We start from the raw sequence: 17,273 nt of genomic DNA, 5'->3' as shown, positions 1-17,273 counted from the left end.
AGTATATTTTAGGGAGAAAGACAGTAGGACAGTGAAATCCTATCTTTGTAACTGTAAATGTGATATTCTCAATATATCTTATTTTAGAAATTACGTACTTTAGTGATGTGTAATGCCCCAAGGGTGAGAAATGTCAACCTAAATGGGGTTATTTTCTCATCATAGCATCAGCGAGACCCTCGACTGAATGAAATTTTATTCCCATTTTATGATGCTAAAAGGGCAATGCAGATCATCGAGATGTATGAGCCTGATGAAGACTTGAAGAAAAAAGGTAATAAAAGTGAAAAAAGATAATTTTCTTTATTAAAGAGAAAGCAAGACTATGTGCAACTTTAAACATTCTTGGATTTTTAGTTAAAGACATCTTTAAATGCTTTGGAGCTCCCTAGAGCCAAGGATTTTTAATGGACTGATTTTTTTTTCCTGTTCTAAGTATAAATTTTACCTTACATCAGAATTTGCCCATGCTGCCTGAGGTATAATGTAAATTTACTACATTATTAAACACATGGTAGTGATATTTTCCCTGTTGTACTCTCTTATATTCGATCTTTAGTATTGCCTAATGCTCAAACTGCAAAAATGCCCATACAGTGTCTATTTGCAATCTTGGAAGGAATTTCACGTCTTATAAAAATTTATACCTTCTTTTTCTCCCTTTTGTTTTGCCAAGCCATGTAAATTTTAATACATGATTTGATGAGCCTTCCCATCATTAGACCTCTGTTATGTAATACAAATGCAACTGATAGGAAATTAAATGGTCAGGAATCAATTTAGCAAATTATTGGGGTTTCTGAACATTTCCTTCTTTCAATGAAACATTGGAAACAGTGTGCTGTCCATTCCAATATTTGACAAAGAAAAGGCATGGAGAGGAAACTGAAGATCAGTCTCATAGCAGTGGGAGGCTCCTGCAAAGGATGGGAGAGGTGATGCTACCATAATTGGACAGGAAGTCCTGAGACAAGAGCTACCTGACCTCCAGCCTCAGCCTTGTGGTCTCCGTGGAGAGTTGAAGGGAGATTCAGGTTCAAGTTCTATCTCTCCAGTGTGCCCCTGGGCATTAGGGCCTCCAGTTTCTGAGTTCTTTTTGCTTTCTATCTCAGTGAATGTGACTGAAAGGTTTATTTAATCTCTGGACCCACATAGAACCCGTGTATATGCATGCTGGCCCGCCAGAACACATGACCCACCCCTGATATTTTTCCAAGTCAAATAGACATACACTTACACTTCCTGCTAGGTCCCCGAATACCTCCTTTCAGCAAGAGTGCTTCCTTATTTACCTTTCTACCAACACTCTGAGTATTACTATTTATTCTCCGTTGCATGGGATTAAAGTGAAGGGAAGGGTGGCTTGATAGATAATATAGCACTTTGCAGTATTTGATTGGATTCTTGTTGCTCCCCTGTCACTGTGTGACCTTGATCAAGGGACTCTATTCCTGGGCCTCGGTTCCCCTGCTTATAACTTGGTAGAGACCTTACAGTCATTCAACTAGTATTTCGCTCCCCTACTTTCATTTCTTAAAGTTTATAGGGGGCTGACTGGGTGCCAAGCACTGTGCCAGATGTTGGGGATTCAAAAGCAAGTAAGGCAGTTGTGATCTGTTGAAGGACAAGGCTCAGCAGTTCCTTGGCAGTATGATAAATGTTAGGATAGAGGTGTCTCTCATTATTTCCAGAGTCCTTCCAGGTCCTAAAGTCTATGAAGTTACATTGACACATATAAAAATCATAGCTTCACCATTTCACAAATGACAGAAATTTTAAAGTCTGCCATTCTTAAGTATGGGTGAGAATGTGGTGCAAAAGGCATTATAAACTTCTGGGAAAAGCATAAATTGGTACAACCACCTTTTCTAATATTTTGGCAATAATTGGTAGAGTGGAAAATATGCCCTTCCTACAGCCCAGCCTTTCCACATCCAGGTGTGTAGGTAGCATCTCCCATCTCATTCCCAGCTCTGGATGTCAGAGGAAGTGCCCTCACCCAAGTCGGTGCTTTTACATTTCTTTCTACACACGACTTTCAAATTCTCCACTCCTACCCTCTAATTTCAACTATAGACCTGCGGTAGAATTCTCCATTTGGATACTGAATGGGCATTTCGAATGTATATGTACAACATGTTTTGATTTTCCCTGCCCGCAGGCCTGTCCCCTTCTCAGCCTGGAAAATGGTACCATGATTCACCCAGATTTTCAAGCCAAAACTCTTGGAATCTTCCTTGACTTGCTTTCGTTCTTTCACATCACTTCTGATCCATCAGCAAAACCTACCAGATCTATCGTCAGAATAAGTCCTGAATAAATCACTTCTCACCGTCTCTACATTCATCAGACTCGCCAGGCCTACATCATGTCTTCCTGGATGATGCCAGTTGACTTTTAACTAGTTGTCTTCTTTCTACTCAGTGCCCTATGGTTTATGCTCCACACAGCAGCCAGACTAAACCTTTAAAAACTAAATCTAATCATGTTATTCCACTCTTCGGAACCTCCAAAGGCTTCCCAACACATTGAGAGTAAAATCCACAGTATCTAGCAAAGACTTCAGTCTAACTGATGTAGCTTTTGGCTTCCTCTCCAGCCTCATTTCTAACTACCTTTCCCCTTAGTCACACACTCCTGCATCAAGGTCTTTGCACTTGCTGATCCTTCTACCTGGGATGATTCCCCAGATTGCATGTGGCTTGCTCCCTATTTGTGAATGTGACCTCCTCGGAAGGGCTTTTGCTGGCCACGTATCGAACACAGCATCCTGGTCATCCTTGATTGCCTTCATTCCCTGCTTTCTATTTCCTTCTAGCACTTGTGTGATATTACATTAGACTTATATTTATTTGCTAATTTATTTGTTCTCTTTCCCATAATACGTTTCGTGAAGGCTGGGTGTGTCTGTTTCTCCCATCACTCCATCTGTCCCGGTGCCTTAAAAAGTACTTGCTCTTAGAACGGATGTGTGTGCCCAAGGAGATAGGTACACAGATTTTTATTGTAGTATGTTTATTTAGAATTAGAAATTACCTAAATACCCGTCAACAGAATCATGGACAATAAATGAGTATATTCATACATGGATCTACTCTACATTCTACAGTCCTACGTACTACCACTACACATACTATTGTACATTATTCAGGGAAAAGTAAATGACCAAAAGCTATTTATACGAACTGAGTAAGTTCTAAGAAAATGTAAAAATAGCAAGTTGCATATGCAAATAGTGGAATATCTTTTATATAAGCTTTTAAATACAACTACCTATTTGATTAAAGGTGTATGTAGTAGAGTTACAAAGCTGTTTTGAGAATGTTCAGTACAAAAAGTTGGGAGTGGTTGTCTAAAAGGGAGTAGAAAGAGGGACTGCATGCAGCAGGATGGAGGGAGGGTGGGAGAACAGGGTGCTGCAAAGGCATCTGTAATTATGTATTCCTCTGAAAAATGTAAAATAAGGTAAAATGTTACAAAACTGTGGTGTGGGCCCGTAGTTATTTATTATGCTATCATCTGTACTTTTTTATAAGCTTGAAACCAGTTCATAACTTGCCAATGCTTAAATAAAAACAAAAAGCTGAGGTGGTCAATGGTTGACAGGGTAAGAGATGTAGAAATGTTGATCACTTCTGAGACCGCAGGGGACTTGCCCTATATCAGAAAGGACTGACCGAAATGAACAGTGACTCTTGGAGCCACATTTCAGTGATGACTGAATACTCTTCTCACCAGTCCCACACCCTGGTTCATAGATAAAAGAGGAGAAATGAATTGTTGAAACCCAGAGAGGCTGTTCCTCCCTTCTCTGATCCAGTGAGAACAGTAGTGCCCTACAGTTGTAGGTTTTCCACTTGAGCCCAACGTGGGGCTTGAACTCACAACCCTGAGATCAAGACCTGAGCTGAGATCAAGAATCAAACGCTTAACCAACTAAGCCACCCAGGCACCCCTGTTTTCCACTATTTTAAGAGCCCCTCTCGTATGTATTCTTCTTTACCATTCGTGACAGTCCTGGAAAGCAGATGTGGCCAGGATTTCCCCCCATTTGACATAAGAGGAGGTTGAGACCCAAGAACATAAGGAGTGAGTGGTAGAAATGGAACTGATGAAGGTCCCCTTGACCCCTGGTCACCACGGCTCCTGGGGCTGCACTTCTGAGCTCAGGGAATCGTGTGCTTCTGCCGTCCTACTTACAAAAGCAGAACACCACCTGTCTTTTGGAATGCATTAGGTTCCTTGTAATGTGCAGCTCTTATTTTGTTCAAGTTCTGAAGGATGAAGGTCCTTGGGAACGAGAATGAGAAGTTTTTACTCCTAATTAAGTTGCCTCAACTTTCAAGAAGAAAAATGTGAGAGGTGTGTCTTCTGAGCCACATGTCTACTAGCTGTTCTTTTTTTCCCCTAGGCCTCATATCAAGTGATGGGTTTTGCAGATATCTGATGTCAGATGAAAATGCCCCAGTCTTCCTGGATCGTTTAGAACTTTACCAAGAAATGGACCATCCTCTGGCCCACTACTTCATCAGTTCTTCCCATAATACCTATCTCACGGGCCGACAGTTTGGCGGGAAATCTTCAGTAGAAATGTACAGACAGGTTCTCCTGGCTGGTTGCAGGTCAGAAACTCAGGACAGCTTTTTTTTTTTTTTTTTTTTTAATGATGCCCTTCAATTTAATTGACTTTTCTCTAAAAAAAAAAAAAAATAGGACGCAGTATTCAGAATGAAAAGGACCTTTTTCTTTCTCTTTAATTGATTATCCTGGTCATATAACCTTGAAAAAGAACAGAAAATCTCTGCTCCAGAAAGTTCTAGAATCCTCCTTTGGGCCAAGAGACATTTTTTACTGTAAATTTTAATTATCCCCCCCTTTTGATCAAAATTGCAAAAAAAAATTTTTTTCAAGAAGTCATGCTAAATTTCTTATTGGTCTGAAACATTTGCAAATTTAGCTCTACTTAATGTTAAAAGTTCTAAAATGCCATTCTCTGAGAATAAAGATTATTGAAAATGGTTTTTCTTCTATGGAAATAGGCAAATACTTGAGGTTTAAAATATGGAAAAATGCTGAAAGTGAAAAATAAGAAATGTAGTTACATTATGATATTTTTTCTTGGTTATCAATAACCATACCTTTTTAATAACTCACTGTTTTTTGTGTATGGAGAGACACTAAGGAAATGACATCACTACTTCTGTCTCTGAATATTTGATACAATGAGAACATTTTCTTTTATGGCCAAAGTTACATCATTTCACCGAATAAAATTTTAAAAATTGTTCAACATCATCTAAAACCCAGCCCGTATTCAGATGTTCCCAGTTGTCCCCAGACTGTCCTTCATTGTGCCTTTGTCATATATATGGTGAGAGTATCATGAGTATATACTGAATTTCATCCAGAACTTCACTGGTGGTTGTATCTCCTAAGTCTGTCTTAATCTCTGACAGTTCCTTTTTGATGACACCAGCGTGATAAAGAATATAGTGTGATTTTGGCCTGCATACTCCATGAAATAATCATGTTATTTAACTCAGTCCATGTTCTACTTCTATAAGAAAACAACTTATTTTGATGTCTCTTCTTTTAATTTGCACACACATACTATTTTATTGTAAGGGTTCAATATTGTAATTGTGCCTAGATGTGTTGAACTTGACTGTTGGGACGGAAAAGGTGAAGACCAAGAACCAATAATAACTCATGGGAAAGCAATGTGTACAGATATCCTTTTTAAGGTAAGTTTCAAAATAGCCATAGTCTTTTCCAAACTATTGTAGAGATAGATGGAATGGAGAAAACAAATTATTCATTTTCTCAAGTGTTTTGCCTTCATATTCCTTTCCTCCAGTTTTGAAGAGAAAGTCAAGAAAACTGTTTTCTCCACTTCATCGCACCATCTTTTTCTAACTTTGCTGCTTTCAAATGGTGACAGCACCATATAATGAGGTTTCTCTGCCAGAGTCCCCAGACTCTAATTACTTTAAAAACAGTCTTCTGTTTTCTTGCTTACTTTACATTCTTTCTGAAGGACTTCAAATGGGCATAAAAAGATAAATAGAATACATAAAATCGATTATAAATAGTGCCTGTAAGAGCAAGAAGCTAAGTGAGTGAGGTGAGAGTTTATGAATCCTCCATAAGAAGTCCTATAAACTGCCAAGCCATGCCACAAATGGGCTCCAAACTTTCTAGAATTCAGTGCAAGGAGAGAAACATGATGATTCACAAGATTTGTAAACTAGAAACAGAGCCATTGGTCCAAAGAAGCATAGTTTTTCCTGGTCCAGATGCCAGAGATAAGACTCTTCCCCAAGGATCCTCAAAGAGAGGCATCTACAGTTTTACAAACAGGCCTTTCAGTAATGGCCTTTTGGTGATCTCTATGTACAGTTTGAAGGTTTCTTACAACACTCTTCAATATGCTCCAATGATAGCCTGCCAAAAGACAAGTCAAAAAATGAAATTCTGTGGTTGGCCAATATTCAGGTACATCTGTCTCTGTCAGTTTGGTGCAACTTGGAATAGTTATTGCAACATCTGGAGCAGTGGTTCTCAACCCTGCCTACATGTGGGAAATCACCAGAGGTATTTGTACAAACAGATGCCTAGGCCCTTTACCCATAACACTCCATGCACATACCATTTCTCTTAGCCAGATGTTGGTGAATTTTGAGCAGCAGTGAATTCAAGATTATGTTCCCTGAAAAGGAATTATACTCCCTGAGAAGTATCAAGAATATATTCAAGTGGGAAGCCATGAGTTTGCACAGCCAACCAAACTGACAGGAAGGGTTGTCCTCTTTAGAGAATTAAGGAGCCTAATAAGGAGGCTTAGCTGAAAAGAAGGCTATTTCTTCTCAGTTCAGAGGTGAGCAAAGGAGAACCCATGGGCAGAGCCAAAATTTTCCTCAAGGACTAATTTTTGATCAACTCAAGTGGACAATCAAGGTTACAGGAGTTTTCACCTGTGAAGAAGCTTTAAGCAAGAATAAACCATAAGGATGCTCACTAAAATACTCCAGGATTATCTAACCCAAGGCATTAGATGGGTTTCAAATGGACTTCCCTAGATTACTGTAAAATTTTTTCCAATTTAACTGAATTTTTCCTGTGGTTAACGATAAGCCAGTAAGAATTTGGGGATTTTTATCAAATATGATGCTGTGGTTGTAGAAACATTGGTTTGAAACCATGCTTTCTAAAGCTAAGCAGAGAGCAAGGCCAGCCATCTGTGGGAAGGACATGCTCAGCTCATTCAAAGGTTTCAAATGACTGAGCTTCCAGGTCAGAGAGAGGCATCCAGAACACCTCCTGTTTCACCTCACATGTTGCTTGATCAAGGAGAGCACCCTCCCTCGTCACCTCCTCCCCCCCCATTTTCATCAGGCTAATAAGAAACAAGGGATGTTGCAAATGTCACAGGACTCTTCATCGAATTAATGAAACGTAGCCAAAACCTCACCTGCTCTTCAGCAAGAAAGATGAGCTCTGAACCTGTCTTGTCAGGTAATTGAGCAAGGAACCAGCATGCCATTGAGATGAAATTTCTTGCCAGTTAATGGTGCCATAATGTTGGAGAAGCCACAGTTAGCTTTGAAATAAATTGTCGTTAACCATTAGTTGCACTTGGATCTAATCACAAGGAGACTCCACCTGTAAAGGTATCAAAGTGAATGGGTTCTCCAGGTCTTAATTGCCAGAACTGACTTTTGGAAGAGCTGAAATTAATAGTCTCTGAATGGTTTCAGGTACCTTAATTTATTTTTTTGCTTTTCTCTCTCATTAACACTTTTTATCTTTAAAGGATGTTATTCAAGCCATCAAGGAAACTGCATTTGTCACATCCGAATATCCTGTAATTCTCTCCTTTGAAAATCACTGCAGGTATAATGATGCTTTCTACTCAAAGTATCTACTACTCAATCCCCACTGCTGCTCTACATCTTTTTAAATAGCTGAATAGTTTTGGGAAGTGGTAAGGACACGGTCTTATGCAAAAAAAAAGAGGGAGAAAAAAAACCCCAAACCACTACCCCCACCACCACCTCCAAAAAAAATACAAAGGGAAAAAACAAGTCATCTTGATGTGTTTTAGAGATGCTTCCTCTAAAAGGTGAGAGATCAGGACACCTTGCTCAAAGTTCCACTGAGTTGGAAGATTTGGCAATGGATTTGAAAGCAGACTTGATGAACTTGAAAGCCATTTTTTATTCTGTTTGCCAGCTCTTATTTTGGGGGAGCCAAATCTACTTTTGAAACTATACAAGTTAAAGTCTGTGGTATGTAACCGAGCATCTCACTTAGCATCAAGAGGACAAGCGTGGATTTTGCAGAGTGGGAGTTTTTAATCACCTAGGAATGGATGTTTCTTATTCTTGGATGGTTAATGGATGTTTGAATTTATAAATGCCAGTGTTCTCTCTCTCCAGCAAATATCAACAGTACAAGATGTCCAAATATTGCGAAGATCTATTTGGGGATCTCCTGTTGAAACAAGCACTTGAATCACATCCAGTATGTATTTTTAGCAAACCATATTTCTAACCTGAATGGATTTGTTTTGAAATTCATTTCTAAAGGGTCAAGTAGTGCTAGAGGACTAAAGATCTTCATATTTACTTAAATTCATTGGTATGGAAAGCTTTTGCACTTCAGACAGATGTGTAGAGAGACATAAAATAAACATCTGGTTCAATTTAATTTAGAAGGTCTCGAGGTCTTTTATGGTTTTTGAGATTTCTGTTTTAAAGTTTTATAACATGCCCAGGGGCCAGGGGTCTATACTCAGCATTTGTTCTCAACTTGGTTGTATGATAGAATCATCTAGAAGGACTATTAAAAATACCTTTGCCAGGGCCCCACTCAGAGATTCTGAGTTAATTGATCTGGGTAAGGCCTGAGTGTGGTGTTTTTAAAAAACCCTCCAGGTGAATCCAATGCGCATGTAGGGTTCAGCACCCATGGGAGCCCATTGCTCTGAGAAGTCCCCTAAACTGAAGTCACAAGCGTCTGAAGTTCAAGCTCCCACCTCCAAAACAAATATTTGGGGGGGGTGTCTGGGTGGCTCAGTCGGTTGAGGGTCCGACTCTTGGTTTTGGCTCAGGTCATGATCTCGGGGTCATGAGATAGAGCCCCACGTTGGCCTCCACACTCAGCACAGAGTCTGCCTGAGAGCTTCCCCCGCTTCCCCTCTGCTCCTCCCCCGACTTGTATGTGCACCTGTATGCGTGCTGTCTCACTCTCCCTTTCAAAGAAATAAAATCTTTAAAAAAAAAAACAAACCAAATACTTGGAAAGTTATACATCCATTTTTTTGAGCTTAATTTTTACACCCACAAATTGCTTCATAAAGCAAAGAACTTTTAACCTGTCGCCCATAGATAGGCTTTGTGAGGTCTGTGACCTCATTCTAATTGCGTACAATTTTTTGGGGGGGGTATATAATTATTCCAGAGAGTTCATCACATTTTTGCAAGGATCCATAACCTCCAAGTGGTGAAGATCCACTGTGCCAAGATGTTATGAGTAGTAAAAGAACTAACGGGATTACGTATAAAGTACTTTGCGGTAGTAAAAAAAAAAAAAAAAAAACTGGAAAAAATCTAGGACACAGGGATATTTGCATCCTTTGCACCCACCTCCCAATTGTCTTCAGCCTATGGACGCCATGCTGCAGGCTCCCTGCCCCTGTCGGCGCAGCATCCCCTGTTTTCCCTGCACGCTGGCCTGACTTTCGGCTGCCAGTGCCTGCAGCTTTTCCTGTGAGGTGGGATGCCCTGGTCCCCGGAGCCTGCTCTGCCCATATGCGAAAGACAGGCCAGAAGTGCCAGAGAGCTCACACCCCTCCCCCTGGGCCCCCTCACTCGGCAGGAGGAACAGCTCCAGAACAGTCAGGCTCCACAGCAGGACCACATGCCTGCCCCCTCGGTGATAGCTTGTCTGGTAACACCCCCTTGGGGTTGGCTGCTTGCCACCTTTTTCTCACTTTCCCACCCCCTGTTGGACATTCCTGAGGCTGCCGCCCAAATAGACTATGGGACTATTCACATCCTTGTCTCAGAGACTGATTCTGAGGGAACCCAAACTAAGGAACAGCCCTGATTTTTTAATTTTAGTTTTACTTAGGCCCTCTGTTTACTTTTCCGATTGGGCTAAGGTGCTTGCTTCTGTGGAAAGACCACTGTATGTTTCGTAGAGTGATATGCACGTACATGATAAGTGTTGTGGGGAGCGTAGATGAATACACATGGGAGTTAGACCTCCCTGAAGTGGAAAGCTTTCAGTCATGAGGGGGCTGTGGGGGAGACACAGAACACACGGGTAAAACTATACAAAGGAAGATGGCCTGTGACCTGTGAATACTTACTGGAGATACCCAGGTTCAAGAGAGATCACTGGGGAATGAACCAGTGACAGCAGGCTTTGGACGGAAGCAGAATTTTGGCAAAGAGCTTTGTTTGAGGCAACACAGACATAGGAATGCACAGTGCTTTGCATGTAATAAGTAGTAAAGGATTACTTTTGGGAAAAAATGAATGGATGCATGGAAAAGATGGGTGGGTGGTTGGGTGGGTAGGTGCATACGTGGATGCATGGGAGAATGGGGAATGGGTGGCTAGATATAGCACAGTTGTATGGGTCAGAGGCATAGAAGAAAGGACTTCGCCTTTGCAGACAAATCCAAGCAAACGAAACCGCAGTAGAGGTCAGGTTTCAGTAATTGACCACTCCCTTCTTGATTCTCTTTTTGAACCTACAAAACCACAATCCCAAGTATTGGGGTTACATCAGCCTACTGAGTAAACAGGCTTCCTAATACAGCCTAACCCTTGGGGGGATCAGGGAGCCTTCGACTTCTGCCTAGGAAAGCAGTTCGGACCCCAGCTATCACAATGACCCCTTGTACTTTATCCGATATATAAAAGGAGCAAGGTGTGAGGTGGGATGCTCAACTCCTGAAGTTGAGCAGGAGCCCTCCCCCAGCAGCACCCCAGGTCAAACCCGGCTCCCTCTGGGGAAGGTGGAGTGGCTCTACATAGCTCTGGGAGACTGTGGATGTCAAGTTTGCAGTCTAAGACAGTTGCATTCAGTAGGCTGATTGGGGTTGGGGAATGAAAACATAAAACTGTGCGGACTGCCATCTAGTGGATGTTGGGCTGTATAACAGGCCTCCGTGCTCACTCTGGGCTGGGAATGAAACTGAAGAAGCACATCATTAATTCAGCCTTTTCTGTTTATCTCTAGCTTGAACCAGGCAGGCCCTTACCATCCCCCAATGACCTCAAAAGAAAAATACTCATCAAAAATAAACGGCTGAAACCTGAGGTTGAAAAAAGTAAGTCAAAGACACACACCAATGATGAAGCACACACTCATTGTGTGTTTGGACAATTCAGCTGTCTAAAATGAAATCTATTTTAAAACCACGGATTTGGGGGAGGACGGGAGCATAGCAGTGTTGCATATACTTTTCAGAGTGAAGTGGCCACATTGACATTTAAGTGTAGGTTCTTGCAGTGGGAAAAACATATTCATATATTCATAGGATACAGGATTTGGAATGATCCCAAGGCAAAATGAGAAGAAAGTGAAAGAGGCATTATAGAATTTATCAAGATAGAAGGAACCAGCGTTTTATCATTTAGTATGCTTTAAAGTCCTCTTAAAAGCTTTCCCTTTGCAGTTTGCCTCTGTGAGGTATACATATCTAGGGGTCCTAGGTGAATGTGTGAATGTGTATATGTGTGGAGAGAGAGAAATGATTTTATATTTCCCCTGTATTTTCCCTGGAGATTTTCTTTGAAAATATTTCCTTTCGGCCAATCTCTTAATTCAATGAATTGGTAGCATTAAATATTGGTATGATTACATTGTGTTTTTACCCTAGGTATTCTAAGTTTTATTTTTTTTAATTTAAATTCAATTAATTAACGTATAGTATATTATTAGTTTCAGAGGTAGAGTTCAGTGAGGCATCAGTCTTATATAACAACCGGTGCTCATCACATCACGCGCCCTCCTTAACGTCCATCACCCAGTTACCCCATCCCCCCACACCTCTCCCCTCCAGCAACCCTCAGTTTGTTTCCTATGATTAAGAGTCTCTTATGGTTTGCCTCCCTCTCTGATTTCGTCTTGTTCTATTTTTCCCTCCCTTCCCCTATACTCCTCTGTTATGTTTCTTAAATTCCACATATCGGTGAGATCATAGGATAATTACCCTTCTCTGACTGATTTCACTTAGCATAATACACTCTAGTTCCATGCACTCGCACATGGCAAGATTTCATCTGAGTAATATTCCATTGTGTGTGTGTGTATATGTGTATATGTATATACTGCATCTTTAAGTTTTAAATTATAGTAATTATTATTTATTACAGAAGCAATACCATAGGAAAATGAAAACAACAAAGAAAAATATAAGAAAATAATAAAATAGCACTGAGTTATATATTTTACACATAGATACATGTACTGTAGCTATATGTTTAGACATACATTTTTGATGAAACTGGGATCATGTTAAATATACTGATTTTTTTATTATCTTTAATTCAACCAATTGAATATACTTACATTCCTACTCTGGTTACTATTACTACATACTAACTTTTAATGTATGAAACACTGCAAAATTTATTATGTGGGATATGCTACCATTTAACCGGTGCCAAATTGATGGATTTTCATTTTACTGTAAAAACAGTGATAGACCTGTGTCAGTGTTCGTTTTATACATTTGCGCAGCTTCTCCTTGGAATCAGTTGGTGCAATTCAAGCTGGTTGGCCAAAGCATGTATACATTTTATATTGCGATGCATCTTGTTATACTGTCTTTCAGAAAAATTGTACCAATTTACACTCTCACCAAAATACAGGAGAATGCCTGTTTCCAGTGATATTCTTATTGCTGGCACTTGGCCATCTTGTATGTGTGTGTGTCCGACTGGTAGAAGGAAAACGAGACTGTAGTTTTTTGATAGTTATGTTTTTAGTAAGTAGTTCCTTGATATATCAGTATCGATAAAGTGCTTCTATATGTTTTTCCATTTTCAGAATTCTTTCGTCTATCTTACTGATGAATAAGAGCTTTCTATACATGAGGAGAATAACCTCGGGTCTATCAGTCACAGACATTTTTTTCCTGAAGTTGTGTCAGTCTCCGGTGTGCATGTCTCTTTTCCATCACTTTTATATCATTGGTCTCCAAACCATGGGCTTTTGTCGCCAAGCCTTAAATCCTTTTCAGTGACTGAGCCTTCCTCTCAAACTTAGGACCAGAATTTTGGGCATTTCACCCACACTCCCATAGTTCCTTCATCAAGTGTAGACAATGTGATGGTTGCACGTCCCGTGAGAAGTCCAGCCAGCAGGTCCGGGTGAGACAGTGGCCTTAGGAACATAGCCACTAGGAACTTAGACAATACATTCCCTTCTCAGTGTTGATCTTAGGATTCCGGCTTTGCAAGTCATCTAGCATCTGTCACCATCTCCCTCCTGTTTGTTTTGAATAACAGAACAGCTCGAGGCTTTGAAAAGCATGATGGAAGCTGGAGAATCTGCCGCCCCAGTTAGCATCCTCGAGGATGATAATGAAGAGGAGATAGAAAGTGGTGAGTTGGTTTTCTTTTAATTTATGTGTCACAAAAATACTTTTTAAAAAAAGTTTATTTTTAAGTACTCTCGACACCCAGTGTGGGGCTTGAACTCATGACCCTGAGATCAAGAGTCGCATGCTCTCCAACTGAGCCAGCCAGGCGCCCCACAAAAATATTTCTTAAAATAAGAAAAACATGAGTTTGTCTCCGTGGACTCTTTTATATAATGTGATGGCTTAATTCTTATTAGTCAAGTGTGTATTCATGCACCAAGCTTTAATCTTTTGGTATTTTTTGGTATTTTTTCCAAATGTTCCTTCCAGTTTACCTGGGTACTAGATTTTTGTGGCTTAATCATCTCCCTTCCTGTTGTGCATTCAGCTGCTCAGCAGAAATTCACAGCCAGAGAATCCTTGCTGTAGAAGGCAAGGGGTTGGAATAAAAAGAACGTCTTGTAATCCCTTCCTATAAACAAAAGCGTAAAACTTCAGGGTTGTTAATGACGATAGTAGTAAGGCAAGTTACAGGGAAAGGAACATGAGTAGGGACCCTCAGGTAAATGATGGGTTTGTGTGCACACATGAAATGAACTGGAAATTCAAAGCCAGTATTAAAATTTCAAGTTAAAATTCTTTCAAATAACTAACCAGAATTATCAATATAGGTAAATAATTTTAGCAAAGGTAGCCTTGCTTAAAATATTTGAATATTTGCTACTAGCTTCTATTTTTACTTGGGCCATATAGCCACAGCCATAATGTTTGGTTTTAAATGGGTCTTTTGAAAGATTTGGAATGTTTTAGAAAATTATTTCTCCACTATGTGGTGTGAAAATTGATTAGCAGAATGACTTGGCCTTACATTGTGTGTCTATTGGTTGGACAGTGCCTTGGATTTACATAGTGGTTTGGGGCTAAATAATGTAGAAACGCTAGCAGAAACTCTCTTCATTTATTATATGAACATCTGAAATATACGAGTAGACTTTAGGAAAGTTTGATACTCTAGGTGAAAACCTGAAAGCTATGAGAATTAATCTCAATAATAAAAATGGTTTAATAAAGATGACTCACTATGGAACAGACTTCACCATGATGGTGTGTGTTGCATGTCCAAACCAGGGGTTCAACTCCACTCCCAGAGAATAGGCTTACTGACTTATTTTCATATGTTGTATATGGCAGGGAGTGTCTAGGAGGGTGAAGATAGCTGGAATTATTTAATTGGTGACTGTTACAATGATCTATTACTGTGTAACCACCCCGAAATCTAGAGGCTTAAAAAGACACTTTATTACTTTCTCTCCTAGTTCTGTGGGGGCATCAGGACTCCCTCAAGTTTCTCATGCATTTGCAGGCAGGTGACATCCAGAGCTAGAGTCATGTGAAGTTTCAGTTGGGCCGATTGTCCCAGATGGCCCACTCCTGTGGTTGGCAGTTGCTGTGGGGAGGTCAGCTCTGAGGACCAGAGCACCTCCATGTGTCCTCTCCATGTGGTTTGGGCTTCTCACAGCATGGCGGCCAAGTTTCTAGATGGAGCACGCTGAGAGCCAGTGTTCCAAGAGGCAGAATGCGGAAGCTGCTGAACTACTTTAAGAACCATGCCCAGGGGCGCCTGGGTGGCTCAGTTGGTTAAGCCACTGCCTTCGGCTCAGGTCATGATCCCGGAGTCCCGGGATCGAGTCCCGCATCGGACTCCCCCTTCTCTGTGGGGAGCCTGCTTCTCCCTCTGCCTCTGCCTGCGACTCCCCCTGCTTGTGCTCACTCTGTCTCTCTCTCTCTATGTCAAATAAATAAATAAAATATTAAAAAAAAAAAAAAAAAGAACCATGCCCAGAACTGGCCTATCATCATTGCTTGTATATTTTGTTCATCAAAGCAAAATTAAGGCCCGCCCACGTTCGAGGGGGTGGGTAAGTGGCAAGATCACATTCTAGAAGAGCATGTAGGAGAGCGGATATCGGAGCTGTCTTTGGAAAATGCTATCAACCACGATGCCTATTATTTCACTTTTTTTTTTTTTCAAATAATGAACCTAAACACGATTTAAGACTACTATTTGAAAAGGTCAATAAAATACTTCTAAAATTTGAAAAGATGAATATTATAACATTTTAGACATTACTAGATCCTACAATCCAGTAAAACAAACTGCAGAATACTGGACTAAATTAACAAGGAAAATAATAATATGAATAGCAACCACCGTTGTTGTACTAACTGTGAACAAAGCAGTTTGCATCACCACCTTATCTAATCTTTATATGGCCCAATGAAATAGGTATCATTACACTCATTTCTGAGATAAGGAAGTTGAAGCTTAGAGAGGTAAACAGTCTGCACATGACCCCACAGCTGATGAACAATGGCACTAAGATTCAATCCCAGAATTGCCTGACTCCAGGTTCAAGACCTTTTTTAACCTTACAATACTGCCCTTCTAATATACAGGAATACGAAGAGAACACAAATACACAAAATTGTTAACATTTTTTTCTCAGAGAAAAAAATGTAACTGATGATAGTCAAAGATGTGAAATTTCTTAAACACACACTAATCAAAGATGAGGGTCAGTGTGATTCCACTTATCATCCTTAAGGGTACTTCCCACCTTTTATGCATATGTTCATTATTCCTACAAAATATTTGGCTCTGATGGTTCCCATGTTGTTCAGTGTGAACAGAAATAATCATGGGGGATAGCATACATGTAGAAAATTAGCTGAGAGGACAAAATCATCCACTTGAATTTCTGTTTAAGGGTATACAGGTTTCTGCTATACCAGTTATATATTCTTAGGTTCCCTCAGTGATGCCTGGCTTAATCCTGGTCAACCAGTTGCCTATAATTACCCCTGTGTCACAGTACGATCCTACTATACATGAATGACTACAGTCTCTAATTTAAATACTTCAACACAGCAGGCAAGAGGAAACCAAGCATAGCTCGAAAGGGTAGCCCTGCCTGGAGGCTGTAGAAAATAGAAAAGGCCCCTAGTCAATGAAAGCATGTGCCCATTCATTAGGCAGGATTTAGATTCAGAAGGACACGTGGCTTCCAGGACTACGTGACAAGCAGTGGGGAATGCCAAACCTGTGGTTGTGGGGTATGTCTTGTGTATCCTTGCACAATCAAGGGATGGCAACATTCATTCATACAACTCTTCTTCTTTTTAAAAGATTATTTATTTATTTATTTATTTGAGAGCACGCACACGTGCAAGAGAGGGAGGTGGGGAAGCAGAGGGAGAGGGACAAGCAGACTCCATGCTGAGCGTGGACCCCGATGCAGGGCTCGATCTCAGGACCCCGAGATCAGGACCTGAGCCAAAACCAATAGTCAGACACTTAAGTGACTAAGCCACCCAGGCACCCCTTTTCATATAACTTTTTTAAAGTCAAGTCTCTACCACTTGTGTGGGACACATTCCTTGACGTCTAGTAGTTTATATCTGGCTGGCCAGGTTAGACTAAGAGACATATGAACTGGAAATTTACTAATAATGTTGGGAAGTTTCAAAATCTTGGTTACAGACTGTAGGTCATGGAAGTCCAGTGGTCAGGGAAACTCAGTGTCATGTTAAGAGCCCTGTGCTAAGAATCCAGAGAAACCTAGGTCCATACTTTACTCGGTGACCTTGGATTTGTAAGTCATATCTCTGC

At 40.5% G+C, this 17,273-nt stretch overlaps 1 protein-coding gene across 14 annotated transcripts in view; it reads left to right on the top strand.

The window, feature by feature from the left end:
* Positions 1-17,273, top strand: part of PLCB4 (phospholipase C beta 4) — a 414,002-nt gene that overhangs the window by 314,041 nt on the left and 82,688 nt on the right. For all 14 annotated transcript variants that reach the window (XR_003524780.1, XM_027623038.1, XM_027623041.1 and 11 more), the window contains 7 exons: positions 166-274; positions 4,412-4,622; positions 5,651-5,744; positions 7,814-7,893; positions 8,439-8,523; positions 11,254-11,344; positions 13,530-13,625. Coding sequence is in view for 13 of the 14 variants with exons in the window: in XM_027623038.1 (XP_027478839.1) it covers positions 166-274; positions 4,412-4,622; positions 5,651-5,744; positions 7,814-7,893; positions 8,439-8,523; positions 11,254-11,344; positions 13,530-13,625 (766 nt within the window). In the remaining variant the exon portion in view is untranslated. The remainder of the gene's footprint in view (positions 1-165; positions 275-4,411; positions 4,623-5,650; positions 5,745-7,813; positions 7,894-8,438; positions 8,524-11,253; positions 11,345-13,529; positions 13,626-17,273) is intronic.

This window comes from Zalophus californianus, chromosome 8, assembly GCF_009762305.2.
Source record: "Zalophus californianus isolate mZalCal1 chromosome 8, mZalCal1.pri.v2, whole genome shotgun sequence".
Classification (NCBI taxonomy): Eukaryota; Metazoa; Chordata; class Mammalia; order Carnivora; family Otariidae; genus Zalophus; species Zalophus californianus.
The sequence above is the reverse complement of the archived record's forward strand: the minus strand, read 5'-3'. Positions and strand labels throughout refer to the sequence as shown.